General features: G+C 60.3%; 1 protein-coding gene across 1 annotated transcript in view; it reads right to left on the bottom strand.

The window, feature by feature from the left end:
• Nucleotides 1–20,433, bottom strand: part of TBC1D22A (TBC1 domain family member 22A) — a 261,290-nt gene that overhangs the window by 46,391 nt on the left and 194,466 nt on the right. The window contains 1 exon segment of the mRNA XM_070453523.1: nucleotides 16,221–16,348. Within this exon segment, the coding sequence (XP_070309624.1) occupies nucleotides 16,221–16,348 (128 nt within the window).

Genomic DNA, 20,433 nt, shown 5'->3' with positions numbered 1-20,433 from the left:
CAGGCAGGCTGTTGGCTGGTGGGCAAGGTTCATCCTGGGGATCAAGTCTACAGCACAAATAAGGAGAGCCTGGAGATTCTCTGCTGAACCTCTTTCAGCTGGGTGCAAACACCCAGAATTTCACCTGGTGATTTAGCCAAATTAACTCCTCTAAAAACTTGCTTTTGAAACTTTTGTTGTATTATTCGATTTTGCAGTTGGAGTTATTTTAACAATGTACAATATAATTAGCCACTTAATGTCATTAAGAAAATTTATGAGCCTTTATGAGTTGAAAAACAGCCCCAAATGGTATTTATGAGCTACCCAGCACTAAAAATAGGACCCCACTGCCTCCGTGAAACACGCTTAAAAAAAAAATGCAGTCACAAATAATATGTCTAATTATGTATTAAACTAATTCTCGCCTTCACCTTTCGAATTTCTAAACTCCTTACCTCATGTATCATTTTAATTATTTTTCCAGTTCATTCCCAGGGAAACTGGCTGATGGGGAATTAATTAATGAGTCCAATAAAGAGGCTGCCTGCATTGTTCCCACCACAATCCGAGCCCTGGCCTCATTTGCATGTGTCCTTGTCTTCTAAACAATAGCGCTGCTGAGATTTCGGCATGAAATTGTTAGCTCATTAAAGAGGACACAATCGTATCCATTTCCACAGATATTCATCAATTATCACATCTCCCTGCAACACAAACCCATGAATAGAGAAACCACTGGGGTTTCTGGCCCCAGGGTTTGAGAGACAGTTACCCTGCAGATTCCACTTGACGACATGATTCCGGCTCATCCAGCCCAGGACAAGTCCCTTATCAAAGTCCCCGTGAGGCGCGGGGCAGACTGCCGGGCGCAACAAGACCACGGCACGCCAGGAGGCCCTGCCCCTTCCCTGTCCCACGCTGTGCTGTGCACCCTTCCCTCTGGGGGAGGCTGGCTCCCCTGAAGGCCCAGCGCAATGTCTGCTGTACCCCAGAGACGCTGGCAGAGGGGAGGAAGGGCCTGGGGAAACACGGTCCTCTCCCCGAAGGTGGGCCACACATGGGGCCCACCTGGCCTGAGGCGGTGCCTGCCCCCGCCGCCTGGCACCCAGACCTCTGCCTGCAACCCCCCCACTGCTGGCCTGCGGGGCAACAAGGGGCAGGAGGCCAGAGCCTGCAGGGGACTGAACGGCGGAGCCACCCTCCCAGCCGCCCCCGTCTCGTGCCTTCTACGGCTGCATCGAAGGGGCGCCCGCCACCCTCTGTTCCCACGCACCTGGAGGTCCCGACGTGGCAGGCGCTGCCTCACTCTTATTTTAGTGTCCGGCACAAGCAAGAATCTGCCTGCGATGCAGGAGACCTGGGTTCGATCCCTGGGTTGGGAAGTTCCTCTGGAGAAGGGAATGGCAACCCACTCCAGTATTCTTGCCTGGAGAATTCCGTGGACAGAAGCCTGGTGGGCTACAGTCTGTGGGGTCGCAAAGAGTCGGACACGACTGAGCGACTCACACACACACACACACACACGAGCACTAAGGCCAGTCCAAGAAGGGACGGACAGACAGATGGACGAGTGTGCTCCAGAGAGACGAGACCGGCAGACGCCCCCATCCACCCCGGCTCCAAAGGCAGACCCAGAAGAGCCTCAAGAGGAGAAACGCTGAGAAAGGCATGGCTGTCTGTGTGCACGCGTGTCTGTCTGGTCTGAGCCGCTTTGAGTTACTACATAAACACCTCCAGGCCAGCACCTCTCCTGCTCCGGCCTGACCCCTGAGGACGCACACAGTCCTCCTCCCGCCCTGGGCTGGAAAGGACGGGCCAGTGCGGGATGGGCCTGGCCTTCCGGAAGCAACTCCGAGGACCTGGCAGCGGTCGGCTAGCTCCTGACCCGCTTTGCGCCAGCTGAGTCCAGGTTTCACTGTGTCCGCACAGAGGGAAGCCTCGCGGGGGACAAAGGCCCGTCTGCCCTGCGTGTGCTGGCGCCCATCTCTGCAGGCCCTGCTCCCCCCACCCCCGCCCCACGAGTCTCACCGCTTCAGCACTAGGATGAGCAAGGCAGGAGGCAGGATTTGACTCAACACCTGAAAGAGCGGCACTGGGATTCACCGTTCAGCGTCTGCCTCTCCTCCACAGCCCTGGAAGGAGGTTCGGAGATTTTAAAACAGGCTGGCGTCAGGCAGGGCCAAGCAGGGACACGGACGAAGGCAGGGGGCCTGCGGGAGCAGCGCCGCCCCGCTCAGAGCAGAGCAGCCCCGAAAGCTCTGCTATGACCCGTCCAGAGCGAGCTCTGCAAACCACCAGCCGAAGGGGCCGGGGCGAGAGCAGAGGCTCCCCTGTGCTCTGAGGTCGGGGCCGGTCAGTGGCCCGGCTCTCCTCGCCGCCCCAGGGGCACACCTGCTCCGTGGGAGACTGCCGGGGGGCCCCAGGCAAGCCTAGCCCTCTGAGACCCGAGTGACTGTCCTGCACACACGCGCTGAACACACTCTCCACGTGTCCCACACCTGCCAGCATGGGGCGGCTGCGGACAAGGCCTCGCTTCTGGTCCCCGGGTCCAGTCATCCACTGGGCCTGGTCCTCACACATGCCCAAGGCCCTCCAAGTCAGTGGGTCCGAAATGCAGCTCAGCGTCTCTGCAGAATCCTTCCACTCACCCTCACCCTCCGTCCTCTACCCTCGCCCCACACTGCCGCCAGACAAGCGGGAAGCAGAAAGTGGCCAGGGGTCCGAGAGCCCTCTGCCCGCGGACCTGAGGTTACTCGCTTAAGACCAACCACTGAAGCCTGGAGGGTCCTGGCCCCAGGAGACAGGGACACGACTGGGCAACAGAAGGCCCGTCGCATGTGGGACGAGGCTCTGGCGAGCAATCTCGTCTGGAAGGAGGCTCTCCCCACCTCTCTCCCGGTGCTCGGGTGCAGACGGAGGGCAGGGCAAGGCAGAGATGTCCAGATCTTTAACCTCGCCGCCCCTAAAATCAGGGGGCAATCTGAGGACTCTCCAGGAATCCGTCCAGTGAGGGCAGGGCTAAGGTCAGACTCAACAATACCCTTCAGTGTTAACCGAGACTCCCCTCCTGTCCGACAGCACCGACAGGTCCTCAGAACGGCCTCTTCATAATGACAGAGATGAACGCGTGCGGTACGTTTTTCTAACGACGCTGTCAGCTACAGAAAAGAGAGACGCTTCTAGAGTTAACATTTTTTCTCTTGTGAAATTTAATTAAAAGCAGCTCGTTCCTAACACCTTATTGCGCCCGAGATCCCAAGGATAATGGAGACAGAGCCCCTCGAGGCAACTCTCGGTTATGGAACCCCAGACGCGCCTGGCTTCAGTTTCACGGCGACGGAGGCTCGGCTCGGGTCACTGCTGGGCAGGCCAGGGCCCCGGCTGGCCCCTGAAGCCACGGAGGTCTGCTGATAACAGGGCACTCACAGCCATAAAAAAAGGGCTTTCTGTCCCCCTGAAAATGTAGTACCATTTCTGTACTTAAAATGCCATCAGGCGAAATGGATCCGATTGAACCATTTAATCCTTCCTGACACAGACATCGAGCTGAATGTGGGCAAACGCTGGACAGCAGTTCTGTGCTCCTGGTCCCATCTTTACTGAAGCACATGCGACCCCACAGGCCAAGCTGTCCTGCGTGGAGGAGCCAGACCAGCCCCGGAGCCGCCTGGGAGCCGCCAGCACCAAGCGCTGGCCTGCTCTGCACGGAACCGAGGGACAGGACAGTACCTGCTCCTCCTCAGCACGCCCGCCAGGCTCGGGGCCAGGACAGCCCATCTGCTTAACCGTGTCCCCCGAAAGCCATCGTCAAGTCCTAACCCCGGGGGGCCTGTGAGCACGGCCTTGCTGGGAAACAGGGTCCTTGCAGATGCAGCTAAGGCGAAGCCGCAGACTGGGGGTCCGTATCAGAGAAGGGAACAGCGGACGCAGGCACACGGGAAGACCGAGGCCAGGACTGCGGTGCTGCATCCCCCAGCCAGGGAACGCTGGGGCCGCCGGGGGCCTCGGAGGCTGGGAGAGCCTCCAGAAGGAGCAAGGCCTTGGCCCGTCGGAGAACTGAGATCCCACACGCCGCTCGGTACGAGGCCAGAAAACTAAACAAGCTGCCATTGTTGGGACTCCCCCGGTGGTCCAGGGGTTAAGACTCTGGGCTCCCAACGCAGCGGCCCTGGGTTCAAGCCCTGGTCGGGCACCCAGAGCCCACAAGCCACACAGTGGGCTCAAACAGAAAAAGGAGGCAGCGGCCCCGCGGGCACCGGACTCCAGGCTCTGGCCTCCAGCCTGTGAGATGATGTGTGCGGGCTCGGTCACTCCAGTCCTGTCCAACTCTGCCACCCTACAGACTGGGGCCCCCCAGACTCTTCTGTCCATGGGATTCTCCAGCAAGAACACTCGAGGGGGATGCCGTGCCCTCCTCCCTGTGAGAGGATGTACGTCTGCAGCTGTGAGCCCCTGGTGTGTGGGGGCATCGGTCCCTGAGACCTGGGAAGCCAACACGCCGCAGCAGTCACAGCCGGCCTCGTCCCCTCCCCTCGGGCCTGTGGGAAGGACGCCCAGCTCTCCCTTCAGACTGTGCTCCCCAAACATCTCTGGGGTCCCCAAGGAGACTTGTGCTGTAAGCTGAGGGGCACCCACGCCCTGCCCACCTCCCGCAGGCCCTGCAGGCAGGTCTGTGTCTGTGAGGACCCCCTGCAGGTCCAGACACAGGGCTGGGCTGGGTCACAGCTCCCCACACTGCCAGGAGCATCTCGGGGCCTGTGTCCACACAGAACAAGCGGGGGGCCGGCCAGCCCCGCGAGGGCCAGCCCCACATGCCCACGTGGAGGAGGCGCAGACACCAGGCTGGCAGCACGCAGCGGGCAGAGTGCAGACCGCAGCGTGAGAAACCCGGGGGGAGGTGGGTGCTGCGAGCGGCGCGCTGTCACAGCTGGGGGCCGAGGAAGGGAGGGTGCACTCACCAGCCCAGGCCACAGACCCAGGGCGCGGGGTGGGTACACGCCAGCTCCACGTGCTCACTCATGTCTGACTCTGCGACCCGTGGACTGCAGCCCACCAGGCTCCTCTGTCCATGGATTCTCCAGGCAGGAATCCTGGAGTGTGTTGACGTGCCCTCCTCCAGGGGATCCTTCCGACCCGGGGATCGAATCTGTGTCTCTCCCATCTCCTGCACTGGCACGTGGCTTCTTTACCATCAGCGCCACCTGGGAGGCCCCTCCCAAAGAAGAAACCCAAGGCTGACAGCTAGAGCTCGGTGTCACGGCCCACGCCCCCCACCCCACCCCGAGGGCCCAGCCGTGGACACACCCAAGGCCGCTGGGCGTCAGAGCACAGGCCTGAGGATCTGCACCCGGGTGCAGAGAAGGCACACCGCCAGCCTCGGAACCCACACGCCTCCACCAACAATAACACCACCAGATGCTGGGCGCCTACAAGTGGCCTGCGCAAGGCGGAGAGAAAAGCCAGCGACGAGGAACTTCTGGTCTTTGGAACAGGGCCCGGCCGTGCAGTCACACAGAGGCACGGGGAGGCCGCCTGTGGCCCGTGTCCCCCCCCCGACCCCCGAGAAGGGAGCCTGCCGTCACGAAGCACTCATCAGTTGAGTGCGCAAAGGGTCCCAGGCGCTGATCAAACTGCATTTGCATTTATATTCCCATTTTTTAATATTCAAGAAGTTAGAACACAATACTTTTTTAATAATTAGGACTTCATGAATATTTAGGTATTTCTTTGTGAGAAGCTGCTTGCTTTGTCAGCCGTGGTAGAGCAGACACATCCTCTGGAAGGCAAGCTCCTGCTCACCGTGAGTAGATCAGAGGTCACACACAAACACACACACACACACGCTCACTGTGCATGAATTGGAGGTTTTACACACACACACCCCCACACGCACCCCCACACACACACCCACTCACCATGCATGAATCAGAGGTCACACACACACACACACACACACACACACACACACGCTCCTTGCAGCCAATGCTAGGCACACTCCCGGCAAGGGCAGGGCACTCCAAACAGGTGTGTGTGGGCCTGGACCACACCAGTCCTGGGAACTAGAGCATGTTCATAAACCGAAAGGAAAAAAGTCAGGTTTGCTCGGTCCACCTCTAGAGGGTGACCAGGCCCCCGGGGTGAGGCGGGCAGGGCCGACCCAGCCCTTGGGTCTCAAGTCTCAGGCCCTGGCGGGCCCCCAGGTCAGGGAGGAGGCAGGCAGAAACACAGGGCTCTGGGCGCACCTCCTTACACGCAGACCAAGCAGGATCTCACTTTCTCAGGAGCTCAGCTGTGCTCTCCTGGTAGGCGGCTGGGAAGCGCTGGCCTGTGGACAGACGGGGCCTTGGTGCAAACCTGACGCTCTGCTCCCAGCCTGGGTCAGGAGCCGAGGGTCCTGCCGACAGCAGGCGCGCATGTCTCCTTGCGACCGCCGGGACTGAGTCCTGGCCTCCCCACTGTCCCAGAGCGGGCGCAGGAGCCTCAGCATCTGCTGGGACACGGGGCTGGGCCACCCGGGAGCCTGAGGCCGACGGGCGGGGCCGGAGAACACGCAGTCCCAGGAAGGTGATGCAGGGGCCGCCCGGGGACGGGCTCGGAGCGTCCCCAGACCGGAGAGCAGGCGGTCTCAGGGAGGTGATGCAGGGGCCGCCCAGGGACGGGCTCGGAGGGTCCCCAGACCGGAGGGCAGGCGGTCCCAGGGAGGTGATGCAGGGGCCGCCCAGGGACGGGCTCGGAGGGTCCCCAGACCGGAGGGCAGGCGGTCCCAGGGAGGTGATGCAGGGGCCGCCCAGGGACGGGCTCGGAGGGTCCCCAGACCGGAGGGCAGGCGGTCTCAGGGAGGTGATGCAGGGGCCACCCAGGGACGGGCTTGGAGGGTTCCCAGACCGGAGGGCAGGCGGTCTCAGGGAGGTGATGCAGGGGCCGCCCAGGGACGGGCTCGGAGCGTCCCCAGACCGGAGGGCAGGCGGTCCCAGGGAGGTGATGCAGGGGCCGCCCGGGGACGGGCTCGGAGCGTCCCCAGACCGGAGAGCAGGCGGTCCCAGGGAGGTGATGCAGGGGCCTCCCGGGGACGGGCTCGGAGTGTCCCCAGACCGGAGAGCTTCGCGGGTTCCGCCCGGCGGCCAGGCAAGAGGGTGGAGGGCGGGCCTGGTCACACCTCCCAACCTCGAGACGGGGCAGCAACCGCCTGGAGAGTCTAAGGGAAGAGCCCATTACAGCAAAAGAGGACTGGGCAATAATCAGGCACAGACTGACTCACAGTGCAGAGTTATAAGGACTCAACCTCGAGGTGATTACAAACCACGAGAGCAGCCAGACCAAGAGCACGTCCTGCAAGGGCTCCGCGTGTGTGAAGCTCCAGCAGACGACACGTCAACCCCGGGCAGGGCTGAGTTGTCCTCACTTCTCGGGGAGGAGCCTCTGTGAGCGCAGAGGGCGCGGCCAGGGCCCCAGACGGGACGCAGCTCGGGGGACAGGGGACCACGGAAAGCGGGGCCACCCCCCGACAGACAAAAGAGCCGGGGAGTCGGGGTGCGGGGGGCCCGCCCGCCTGGAACAGCGGTGGGAGTAAGTCAGGCCGCGCACCCCTGTGTCCTGAAGTGCATCGTCGGACGGAACCCCCTGGACGCAGGCTGGCGCCTTCCAGGGGCTCACGTCCCAGACGTCCCAACAGGCCCCTTACACGTCCCTGCTGTCATTCTGGGGGTTACAGGTATAGTTCGAGTGGGCAGAGACAGGACCACGACGGTGAAATGCCAGCGACAGCCTGGCTCTGTCATCGCCCGCAAACTGAATCCGAGATCCAAGCGGTGCTGGGCCAGTGGCAGCCGAAGGCCAGACTCATCTAACAACAGAGACGTGTCCAGAAACCGCCGGCTGCTGACGGGCCTGTCACTAAATCACTCACCCCTTTCTGACGGCATCTCCCTGCCGTGTAATCCCGCAAGTATCTGACTGCTGAACCATCAGCAACTTTTCCCCAAAACAGGTCAGAAGCAGGGGGACAGCATGGCTGTGGGGGGGCCTGACTCCCCTTGCTCAGGACAGGGGGGTGGGGGTTACTAGCCACTGGAGTCTTGGTCTGAGTGATAAACAGAGCCCACGAGAGCGCAGAGCACGCCTGACCACCAGGCACAAACTGCCGCAGTCCCGTCCAGGAGAGGGTCTGCTTCCAGCATCCCGGAGTCCCGCTCAGGGGTGATGCCTGCCATCTCCACACTCTCGCTGGAGGCCAGGCAGCCAGACACACCCCTGCACCCAGGCCTCTGCCCCAGGATGGACAGGGCCCAGCAGCTGAGTCACACTCCACTCGGGACCCATGGCCCACACATGGGTGAGTCGCAGATGGTCCTCTTCAAACTCAGCCTTTAGAACAGTAACAAGACCAGCCCTCCCCAGCCCCTACTACGGCATAAAAGCCAGGAAAACATGCTGGCTCCGCTGGGTGGGCACCTTCAGACCCAAGACCATGTGGGGTGCTGCTGAGGCTCAGGCAGAAACCGTACCTGCTCATCACCGGAGTTCGCTCCTCAGGGGAGAGGCGGCCTCTGGACAGCCAGGGTAAGACTGCCTTTCAGGGGGCTTCCCTGGTGGCTGAGAGGTGAAGAATTCGCTGCCGATACAGGAGACACAGGAGACTCGGGAAAGATGCCACACGCCGCAGAGCAACTAAGCCCGTGCTCCACAACCTCTGAGCTCCACGGCCCGGGAGCCCACGCGCGGCCCCTCCTGAGGCCCATGCGCTCTAGAGCCCGTGTCCCCGGCAAGAGAAGCCGCTGCGAGGAGACGCCCGCGCACCGCAACTCGGAGCTCGAGAAGACTCCCGAGAGTCCCTTGGACAGCGAGGAGATCCAACCAGCCCGTCCCAAAGGAAATCAACCCTGAACAGTCATTGAAGGAATGAAGCTGAAGCTCCTATACTTTAGCCACCTGACGCGAAGAGCTGACTCACTGGAAAAGACCCTGATGCTGGGAAAGACTGAGGGCAGGAGGAGAGGGGACGACAAAGGACGAGATGGCTGGATGGCACCACCGACTCGATGGATGTGCGTTTGAGCCAACTCAGGGAGATGGCGAAGGACAGGGAAGCCTGGCGTGCTGCGGTCCATGGGATCGCAAAAAGACAAGACTAAGGGACTGAACAACACTGTAACTAGAGAGAAGGCCCGCACAGCGCAGCTAAAACAAATAAATAATTTAAATAAACACACCACCCTTTTAGGGAAATTGCAATTCTTTCTAGTCTTTAGAAGAGCTTACGTTACTGTCCAGCCCGAGGTGTGCAAGCATCGTCCGGTGACGGACATAGGTGTGCTCAAGTTGGGTGAAAATACTGCAAACTCAACACTGAAGTGGAAGGCCAGAATGGACCTTTGTACCCACGGCCCGAATGAGCTCAATGAGAGGCAGACTCAAAGTCAAGGTTTCTCAGACGCTCACGGGAAGTGGCCGTGGGGGCAGGGAGGGGGAAGCACCCAGCTGGGAAGGGCTGGGCCAGCCCCTACCCCCATTCCCGCCACTCTCTGCCCTGTCCTGCTATCCCACGGGCAAGGGAGACCAGTGTGCCCCGACTCCAGGGCCCGCGGAGAGGAGGGGAAGCCTCGCGGCCAGAATCGTGACGCACTGGGCCAGAGCCTCTGCCCAGCGAAGCCTCAGCCACCGCAGCGGAGAGCCTGGAGGCCCCACCTGGGGGCAGACGGGCGGGGTATAAACCAGGCCTTTGGAGCTGGGCCCACAGCAAGCACAGATGCAGCGGCCACGGACAGCGGGCAAGACCCCCAGAATACACCTCGGCCTCTCGGAACCCCGGTTTTCTCTTCCAAAACACGGGGAAAACGGTCGCCACGTGGGGAGGCCTGCATGTCCACGGGGCTCGCTCACCCCCCTGCCCGACAGCTCCCAACAGCCTGCTCTGCGGGCCCAGCCTGGGGTGGGTGGACCGGCGCTGGCAGCAGCAGTGGGCACAGACGACTGAGTCCCCAGAGTTTACAAATATCCGCCCGGGAAGCCACAGACCAACAGGAAGTTTATCTTCAAACACTGCACGGCGGCTACTAAAACGCACCCAAAACCGGAGAAATTTAACAGGAACTACAGAAATAAAAATGGGACTGAGGAGTTACCATCGACTGCCTAGTTGAACTCAGAAAAATCACGTTCATTGAGAGGCCCGGTGACGACGAGGGTGAAGAAAGCCTCACGCTCCCACAGAGTGGTTTGCATCGAGACCCTCAGAGGCGTCAGGACCGTTCACCCCGTGAATCTCTGAAGGGACTCTTAGTACAGACAAGGCTTTAAGCAAAAAATCTCACATCACAGACATAATTACACTGCAAGTCCACCCCACCACCTTTAGGGAAAGTAGACGATAATATATCCACAGGGCTGGATATTATGCAACCATTTAAGCAATGGCCATAAAGACTAGGAACTAATACAGAAAAAAAGGGAAAAAAAAAAACATTATGACGGGACAATATAACAAATGCAGACAGCACAATCACATGCAATATGCGACTGTATTATGTTTAAAGAACCGCTAAGAATAAAGACGGGAGAAACACCAGCATGCTTCCACAGCCGCTCTGTACATCGAGTGGGAGACTCTCGAGGTGGAGAGTTTTCTCTTCTCTAATGCTTCTGCACACACTCTCATGGTGAAATACAGGAATACAGAATTTCAGAAAAGCAGTTAAGGAAGGAGGCCTCTTGGGAATTTAATCACCATCCACAGGTTTATTTACAGCAATGCAACTGGCACCAGCAAGGGTGCCCAGATGCTCCGTGAACCCAGCTCAGGCCTGCACTCTGATCGGCGGGCCTCTACGACCCCAGCGGTTAAGTACAAGAAGGTCTGCGAAGAGCCAGGTTAACGGCTGGGAATCCTGATGCTCACGCGGTGAGAAGAAGCCAACAGCTGGCCCAGGACACTGTCCCGAGATGGCAAACCCTGGGCCCCCAGAGTCCTGGAAGGAGTCCATCCTTGCCGGAAACGCCGAGCCACCTCCCCGGGGCCCCAGGCAGACCGCTGCCTCCTCCTCGTGGTCACTAACTACAGGTCACAGGAAACTGGACTGGAAATCTGGACTCCCCACCCTCAGGACACGACGGACCAAGCTCCAGAACGCAAATCTGTGGCCTAACTTCTACTTTCTGAATTTCTTCCAGAGGATGCAAAAATCAAGGCAAGAGCAATGCTAGACCCTAAAAGAAGAGTCTGTAAACCCGGGGCACAGTGGTCAGGGGCTCCGTGTCTTGACTGCCATAAACGAGGGGGCAGCCGTCTCTGTGAGATAATCTTATTTCCTTTGGACAAGCTGGGGCTCCCTGGTGGCTGAGATGGTAGAGAATCCACCTACAATGCAGGAGACCCAGGTTCAATCCCTGAGTCGGGAAGATCCCCTGGAGAAGGGAATGGCAACCCACTCCAGTATTCTTGCCTGGGAAAGGCCATGGGTAGGAGAGCCTGGAGGGCTACAGCCCATGAAGTCACAGAGAGCCGGATACGACTGAGAGTCATGTCTTCTTCTTGGACAAGTCGAGAAAAGTTGCAGGATTAAAAAAAAAAAAAACAGTACAGAAAACTCATGTGCATTTCTGTACACTGATGACAAACTATCAGGAAGAGAAATTAAGAAAACAATCCCATTTACAATTGCATCAAAGAGAATAAAATACTTGGGGATAAATTTAATCAAAGAAGGGAAAAATCTGTGCACTGAAAACTGAAAGACACCGATGAACAAAGCGGAAGAAGACACAAAGAAACAGAGAGACACTTCTCATCCGTGGACTGAAAGGGTGAGTGCGGGGAAACGTCCCTCTTACCCAAAGTGGTCTACAGATTCAAGGCCTTCCCTATCAAAATTCCAAAGGCACTTTTCACAGAAGTGGAAAAACAAACCTAGAATTTGTACGGAACCACAAAAGACCCCAAATAGCTAAAGCAATCTCAAGCTGGCCGACACTCTAATGCCACTTAGGAGAAAAGGAACACAAATCAGAAAACGCACTTTCATCTCCTGTCTTTCAGGAAACCCGCAGGCACTGGCCCTCCTGGCTGCCCCCCACTCCACCGGCAGGTCCCCCGGGGTGAGGGGCGGGAGGGCTGTTTCACACCACACTCACGGGGAGGGCGGTGTCACTCCACAGATGCTGGGAGAAGCCACGGACGTGTCATCACGTGCACGGTGGGAACGCAGCCGAGTGTCTAGGGGGTCGGGGACCCCAGGCACACAGGAGGCGCACCCACTCCTGTGATCTGGGAGGAAGTCACGCAGCTCTGACACAAAGGGCTCCCTGCCACGGCCCAGGCTCTCTGGGCGCTGGACAGGCCACCAAGCCACCGCAACTCCCAAGGCAGCCGGCACCCCGCACCCCGCCGTGTGGGCACGGGGCGTGCCCGGGCGCGTTGGGCCACTTCTGGGTGGTCTGTGCTGTTTAACCACCTGCTTGCCTCCCTGTGACTAACGCCCCTCGTTCACGGCTGCGCCACGCCAAGTTCACAGCCTGGGACAGAGTAGGTGCTGATCCGTAGCCTTTTGTCGACATGCATCCCAGGAGGAGGCTCAACTGCCCCGTGAGGGATTAAGGACTTGCGAAAACCTGTAAGGGCCCAGGTAATAAACACCCCGGTTTAGGGGAGGGTAATCGCCCGATTGCCATCCGATGATTACTATGTATTTTCATTGCCAAAAGATGCAATACAATTTCATGGTTACTTGGGCCTGTAAAATAGAAATACCCCCAATTTTTAAGATATGAAAAGGTTTATGACCAGGGTACTGTCAGTTCAACAATGAGTCTGTGGTACAAATGAGTCAATTCATGATGAAATTTAATTTCAGGAAAATTACCTCAATAAAGATGCCACAATTGCGCTTAAAGTTTTAATACCTATTAGGAGTTGTAGCAAAGTGGTGCAGGGCCACTGAGGCCACAGATCCATTTTCGGCTCCTCAAAACTCGACTGACTTAATACCTGATTTATCCGTAATGGGGACAGTACTGCAGAAAACTTCGTGCTTAACGAGGGGGGGCCAGGATCTCGCCTAACCCATCACAAGTGAAGAGCGTTCGCAATTCACAGGATATTAAGCTTTGTCTCCTGCGATGTTGCCGAGACTTATCTGATAGCACCAGGCTGCCGGCCATTTTAACAACCCCCCCAAATAAACACTTTATGTCCCAGTAAATATTAGTGGCTAGAAATTCTGTGGCCAACAAGTGCCTAGAAAAGTAAAACCAAAGAGGGGAACCTGGGTGTTGTCTATTGACCAGTCATGGTTTCTGAAGCCAACACGATTAGAGCATACTCACTGCAAACAAGAGCAAAGTGAAAACCCAGAGCTTCAGAGCCGGAAACAGCCCAGGTTCCCCAGCAGGCGTGAAGCACCCGGGCAGCATCAGGAACACAGCTCTGGGCTGCTGTTCTCCGTGACCTGGGAGAAAGCAGCTTGGCGCCCGGGGCTGGCAAGGCAGCAGGCTAAGGTCTCCACCCAGGGGACAAACGCAGCGTCCAGGCCAAGGGCGTGCTTGACGGGGAGGCGGGGCGAGGCTGTTTCAGGCTGCTCAGAGCCCCAGGGTCCCCACCCCAGCTTCATGGGGTGCCTGCACTGCAAAGAAGCCCGTAGCCTAGGGCCCCCTTTCCCAGCCTCTGCAGGAAGCTCCCCATCTAAGCCTGTGAAGAGCTGACGTCCAGGGCAGGAAGAACCCTGCCTCCCGGAGTTAAGAATAAAACCCAGCCTCTGCGAGGATCCCACTCCGAGTCCACCCAGGGCGCCTGCTCGCCACGAGCGGGGCAGAAAGGCCGTGTGGAGGCCCCGGTGAGGCCTCGGCAAACATCTTCGAATAAATGGAAAGATGCCAGAATAAGCAACGCCACTCTCGAGGGGACAAAGGCGGTTTGTTCCAGAAAACTCAATCTTCTGAAGAAATGAATTTCATCAAAACCGGTGGAGAGGAGGAAATTTCAGAGTACATCGAATCTGTCAGTGACTTTTTAAAATCTTTATCATAAGTAACTGGAAACACAGACGACGGGTGAGTCCTGAGCAGGAGTATTGCCGGCAGATGAGGCTGGAGCTACCCCGGAGTCAGAGCTTCCCCACCACACCCACCCCCAAACCCAGACAGCACTGCTGCACGGCGGGATGGAGCACAGGTACAGACAGAGCCCGGGTACAGACGGAGCCCCGGTACAGAGGGAACCCAGGCACAGATGGAGCCCCGGTACAGACAGAGCCCAGGTACAGAGGGAGCCCCGGTACAGACAGAGCCCAGGTACAGAGGGAGACCAGGCACAGAGGGAGACCAGGCACAGAGGGAGACCAGGCACAGAGGGAGACCAGGTACAGATGGAGACCAGGCACAGACGGAGCCCAGGCACAGAGGGAGCCCAGGCACAGAGGGAGACCAGGCACAGAGGGAGACCAGGCACAGAGGGAGACCAGGTACAGAGGGAGCCCAGGTACAGAGGGAGCCCCGGTACAGACGGAGCCCAGGTACAGAGGGAGACCAGGTACAGAGGGAGACCAGGTACAGAGGGAGCCCCGGTACAGATGGAGCCCAGGTACAGAGGGAGCCCCGGTACAGACGGAGCCCAGGTACAGAGGGAGACCAGGTACAGAGGGAGACCAGGTACAGAGGGAGCCCCGGTACAGATGGAGCCCAGGTACAGAGGGAGCCCCGGTACAGAGGGAGACCAGGTACAGAGGGAGACCAGGTACAGAGGGAGACCAGGTACAGAGGGAGCCCCGGTACAGACGGAGCCCAGGCACAGAGGGAGCCCAGGCACAGAGGGAGCCCAGGCACAGAGGGAGCCCAGGTACAGACGGAGCCCAGGTACAGACGGAGCCCAGGCACAGAGGGAGCCCAGGCACAGAGGGAGCCCAGGCACAGAGGGAGCCCAGGTACAGACGGAGCCCAGGTACAGACGGAGCCCAGGTACAGAGGGAGCCCCGGTACAGACGGAGCCCAGGCACAGACGGAGCCCAGGTACAGAGGGAGCCCCGGTACAGACGGAGCCCAGGCACAGAGGGAGACCAGGCACAGAGGGAGACCAGGCACAGAGGGAGACCAGGCACAGACGGAGCCCAGGCACAGAGGGAGACCAGGCACAGAGGGAGACCAGGCACAGAGGGAGACCAGGCACAGAGGGAGACCAGGTACAGAGGGAGCCCAGGTACAGAGGGAGCCCCGGTACAGACGGAGCCCAGGTACAGAGGGAGACCAGGTACAGAGGGAGACCAGGCACAGAGGGAGACCAGGCACAGAGGGAGCCCAGGTACAGAGGGAGCCCCGGTACAGAGGGAGACCAGGCACAGAGGGAGACCAGGTACAGACGGAGCCCAGGCACAGAGGGAGACCAGGTACAGAGGGAGACCAGGCACAGAGGGAGACCAGGCACAGAGGGAGACCAGGTACAGAGGGAGCCCAGGTACAGAGGGAGCCCCGGTACAGACGGAGCCCAGGTACAGAGGGAGACCAGGTACAGAGGGAGACCAGGCACAGAGGGAGACCAGGCACAGAGGGAGCCCAGGTACAGAGGGAGCCCCGGTACAGAGGGAGACCAGGCACAGAGGGAGCCCAGGTACAGACGGAGCCCAGGTACAGACAGAGCCCAGGTACAGAGGGAGACCAGGTACAGACGGAGCCCAGGTACAGAGGGAGACCAGGTACAGAGGGAGACCAGGCACAGAGGGAGACCAGGTACAGATGGAGCCCCGGTACAGAGGGAGCCCCGGTACAGACGGATGACAAAAAGCTCTTCTCCCGGTCTTTGATCAGGTGACAAGAAATGAACGTCCAAAAGACCATGTTTCAGTGGAGACAGGCTCTGAAGGCAAAATCAAGTGCAGCAAACAGACCCAGAGCAGAATGTGTCAGGACGTGAGGGGCAGAGGACACGTGTGAGCCCCTTCTGAGGGGGCACACAGGCCAGCCCCTGGGGGAGGAGGACATGGGGCCAGCCCTCGTGGGCACACACACGGCCAGCACTGGGGAGGAGGGCATGGCCGGCCCTGGTGGGGACTCACACGGCCAGCACTGGGGAGGACATGGCCGGCCCTGGTGGGGACTCACACGGCCAGCACTGGGGAGGACATGGCCGGCCCCTGCAGGAAGGGAGGACACGGGGCCGGCCCTGGGGGGGGTCATGGGGCCAGCACTGGGGAGGAGGACATGGCCGGCCCCTGCAGGGAGGAGGGCCGGCCCTGGGGGAGGCGCCCTGCGGGCCTCACCTGGTAGGTGTCCCAGAGGCGCACGGCGCAGCGCAGGGGCAGCTCCCGCATCAGCAGGTTGTTCATCCAGCGGAAGGCGAACTGCAGGTATCTCACCTCGTGCTGATCCAGGTGTCGGTGAACTTGCTCTGCGGAGACAGACAGGCCCCGCGGGGTCAGCAGAGCCCGGGCGTCCGCCGGCCTCCGCCGCACCCCTCCCGAGGCCCCCGGCCCGCCCGGAAACCCCCTCCACCCGCCCGAGCGACCCCCCCCCAGAGCAAGGACAGACAGGGCCCTGCTACTCCGAGGGCGGCGCCTCCTCCCGCAGGAGCGCGGCGAGCGGCGGGGGCAGCAGTGACCCGACGTGCCCGCGTGCCGAGCGTGTGCCCCGTCAGCGGGCCCCGCACCCCACCCCCAGAAGGGGAGCAGGGCCAGCCCGACCCGACGGGTGCGTGCGCCGGTCTAAGAGGACGGTGGACACGCAGGGACGCGTGGCGGAGCTCATACAAAGCTCCACGGCCGTGCGCAATGAACACTAGGCGGCAGGGGGCAGGGCCAGGCCCCGAGGGCACTCAGGACCTCCACCTCCAGGGCAGTCGGGGCTCGCGGGGTTTTAATAATCGGGAAGTCAGGGCCGACTCCCAGGTGACTGGTCAGGGGTTGTGGCACCCTGGGCGTTGGTTCACGTCCTCTCTTCCCACATAGCAAGGCGGTGGCTCGCCGGCCAAGGAGCCATCGAAGGCCCCCCAGGGTCCCCCCCAGACCTCAGTGCTCACGGAGTAGGACCCCGTCTGAGCCCAGCGACTCACACGGAGCCAGGCCTGGTGCGTGGCGAGCGCCCGGCACGTGTGTGGATGGAGTGGAGCTGGGCTGGAGCCGGACGTGGCTCAGAGGCAGGGGCGGGGCGAGGGCCACGGATGAGCTGCCCGGGCCCCCCGGCCAGTCCCGCTTGCCTGCGGGGCCACTGGCCTCATCAGCTGAAGCAAAGGGGGACCATTTAGCAGCGGGGAACACAAACAACTCCAATAAGTGCCTGGGAGGGACGTGACACTTTTCTAATGTAAACGGGCGAGCAAACAGATCTGGAAGATTAAACACAGGCTTCTGAAACATCCGGCACTGAAGGAGCCCAACCCAACAGTCAGAACGGTCCCTTCCTCTCCTCCGAAGCTCTGCCTGCGTCTGACCCCACCAGGCGCCGGGGAGGCCGCCCCGTCTCAGGCTCGGCTGGAGAAGCTCATCCCAGCCAGGGCGCCAGGACCGACAGCCCGCTGGGCAGCTCCTGCCCACGGCACGCTCGTCTGGGTCCGTGTGAGGGCAGGGAGGGGGCCCGGCCAGGGCGCACGCAGCACCACAGACTCAGGACTGTCCCTCACCGCGTCCTGAACGGGGCCCACAGACCTGTCTGGTGCCTCCTGGTGCCAGCACCCTGGGTACAGCCAGGGCGTCTCCAGAACGAGGCCCACGGCGTCAACTCCACGAGGACGTGAGCCTAGGTTCCTCATGGATCAGCTCTTTCCAGGACGGAACAGGGGCCTCCACGACCCCAACACCTGTGACACTGAAGCCGCAGAGAAGGCAAGGCCAGCACCCTGCCCTCCAGGAGCTCAGAGGACAGAAAGAAAAACGCAGCTCCGAGCCCTGTGTCGTCCATTTCATCGGAAGGAGCCTGGGCTTCTCTTCTGCACGCCGCCATCCCGCACTCCGGAGAGGAAAGAAGTGGGCAGCCCCGCGACCACCCAGTAGGGACACGAGCTTCAGCCCCGAGGCTCTGCAGGACCTCGGTGGGGGGGTCCTCAGGGAGCGCCTGCCTAGCAGCCCGCCCCACCCCGGCCAGGCCATTCTGGCTGACTCGGGACCAAAGGAGCAGCCGTGTCAGGACAGCGGCGGGCGTTCTGTGATCACGTGGAGGTGGCCACTCCTCACTAAAGACCTACTTTCTTTGAAAGCAACAATGAAGACGGATACAGTAGGTCGGGCACTGTCCCCCTCCCCCGCACCTCCCAAGCCCCCAACGCACATAGTGAACATCCAGGGAGGCTGCCTCCTGCTCTGAACGTGCTGAAAAACGGACGCCTAAGCTCGAGCTGTTACTTCCCATTTATATACACTGGTGCCAGTGTATATGCTGGAGTCTTTTTTCCTGTTTTATAACTTACTGTGAGCAGATGCTCTGTCGCGGGTAAAGGTAATTTGCCTAGTGATAACTCTGGACTCGAAACTTCCATGTCACTGGAAATAAGAGGGGTCGTGCGAGGAGTGAGCAGGCAGGCGTGATGACCATCATGGCTCAGGCCCTCCTGCAGCAGGCCAGGCACTCACTGCCACCGGGTCACAGGACGCTGCTCCCGGCACCCGAGGGGGGGGCGTCTGCAGGCCGGGAGCACTGCCCAGACGGCCCATCTCCCTCGGTAAAAACAAACCACGCAGACGCACTGCATCCCAAGAGTCATGCCAAGAAGGAACACGCCATGTGTCCCAGGGACTGGGCACAGACGCACACGGTTCACGCGGGTCCACACACGGCCGAGACTCACCTTCCCAGACAGTGGACCTAACCGCTCACACTCAGAAACCCGACAAAGAAAACCGCTCACAGGGCTCCCCCCGCCATCCCCCGCCGTCCACCCGCAAGGCTGAGCGCAGACTTAACATCACGCTTCTGCTGGGCGAGGCCCGGGGAGGCTTTGATTTGAGGGCATAGAGCAGATTTCAATTCTCTAATCAGTTAAAAAGATAAAAAACAAAAACAAGAGCTGCTGACAGTGAACATGGGCCTCTCTGCAGCAGGAGGCCCCCTTCCGGGCTCCCCCAGCCTCCTCTTCGCTGGGCCTGCTGTACAGAAAGAGTGACCGGCTAGAAGACAGCAGGGCCCACGGACAGGCAGAGCCCAGCCGCCCCAGGAACCCCGGCCACGGACTGGGGGCGGGGGGGGGTGGGGGTGGTGCAGCAGGAAGGCACGCGTTGGGCCGGCCCAGCAGCTGCAGGCTCCCGGCCGCACGCAGACCTGCCATGACCACCCCCAGGGGCCCCCAGGAGGACAGAGGGCCCGCTGGGAGGGGGCCGGGGGGCGGGCAGGCGGGGAGGCAGCGCAGGGCCCGGGAGCCACGACCCCGCTCCCCAGGCACATGGCGCCCCCACAGCAAACACCTCACCAGCCCCGCGTCGGGCGGGGAGCGGGCCTGAGTCTGGGCCTCTGGCCTGGGTGCTCCCTCACGGAGATGAGAACCTGGCTGGACGGGAGGAGAGACCTCCGGTTACAGTGTCGGGAGGGCAGGGCTCAGACCCCCAGTCAGCTTCTGGAACGTTCTCCTGGCACGGAGGACTGCACTGTTCCCTGAGTGGTGACGGGGCATGACTGCAGGTGGAGCTGGGAGCTCGGACCAGCCGGGGAACCCACCCACATGTGGGCTCACGAGGACCACAACTCAGATCCACCCCAGGGCCACCTCCACAGAAAGAGCAGGCGCCTCCTCTGCCTTCTTGAGAGGGTTTACTGGGGGGGCGGGAGGACTCTGCCCCCACCCACCCACCGTGAGGCTGCCGCTCCCGTCCTGACTTCCTAAAGATGCGGGTTCTTTATGGGGAGGGGGGTAAAGACACTCATTCTCTCCAGCCACTCATAACCACCTACAAAAATGGCCTCGGGAAGCATCTCGAGACCGGCGCTGATGGCCCACACTCAGAACCAAGTCGAGTCTTTCTTCTTAAGGTCGAGGGGAACCGCTCTACCGCTCTGTCTGAAAGTCTCCACTTAGAAGTTAATTAACTGGTCTCGGTTTGGTGATAAACCTGAGTGTCGGTCTCGGGTGGAGCGTCGCAAAGATGTCATCATTAAAGGGCAAAGAAGCTAAATCGCCGAGCGGGACCTCAGGCACTCGCCTCTCATCACCCACCGGGGTGGTCATCATCGCTTCCCGAGTGAACACGCCCCCAACCTGAGCAGCCGAAGGTGGTCCCAGTGTGGCCTGCAGAGCTGGAACCAAGGCCGGGGCGTGTTTCTCTAGCACCAGCACCCACCCGCCTCAAGGCCTTCGAGGGACAGCCCACCCCCTCCTTCCTGGGGCTGCCAAGTGGGCTGGGTGTTGGTGGCCAGGCCGTCTGAGGGCCTCCCTCTAAACGGAGAGTCTTTTACGATCCGGTGTAAGTGCAGGCCTGGAAGGAAGAACTCCCGGAGCAACTGTTAACGTTCCATGTCCTTGCTCAGGACAGAATGTCCTCGCTGGTCAAAGCC

Source organism: Odocoileus virginianus, chromosome 23 (genome assembly GCF_023699985.2).
Source record: "Odocoileus virginianus isolate 20LAN1187 ecotype Illinois chromosome 23, Ovbor_1.2, whole genome shotgun sequence".
Classification (NCBI taxonomy): Eukaryota; Metazoa; Chordata; class Mammalia; order Artiodactyla; family Cervidae; genus Odocoileus; species Odocoileus virginianus.
This window is presented reverse-complemented; position numbering and strand designations above follow the sequence as displayed.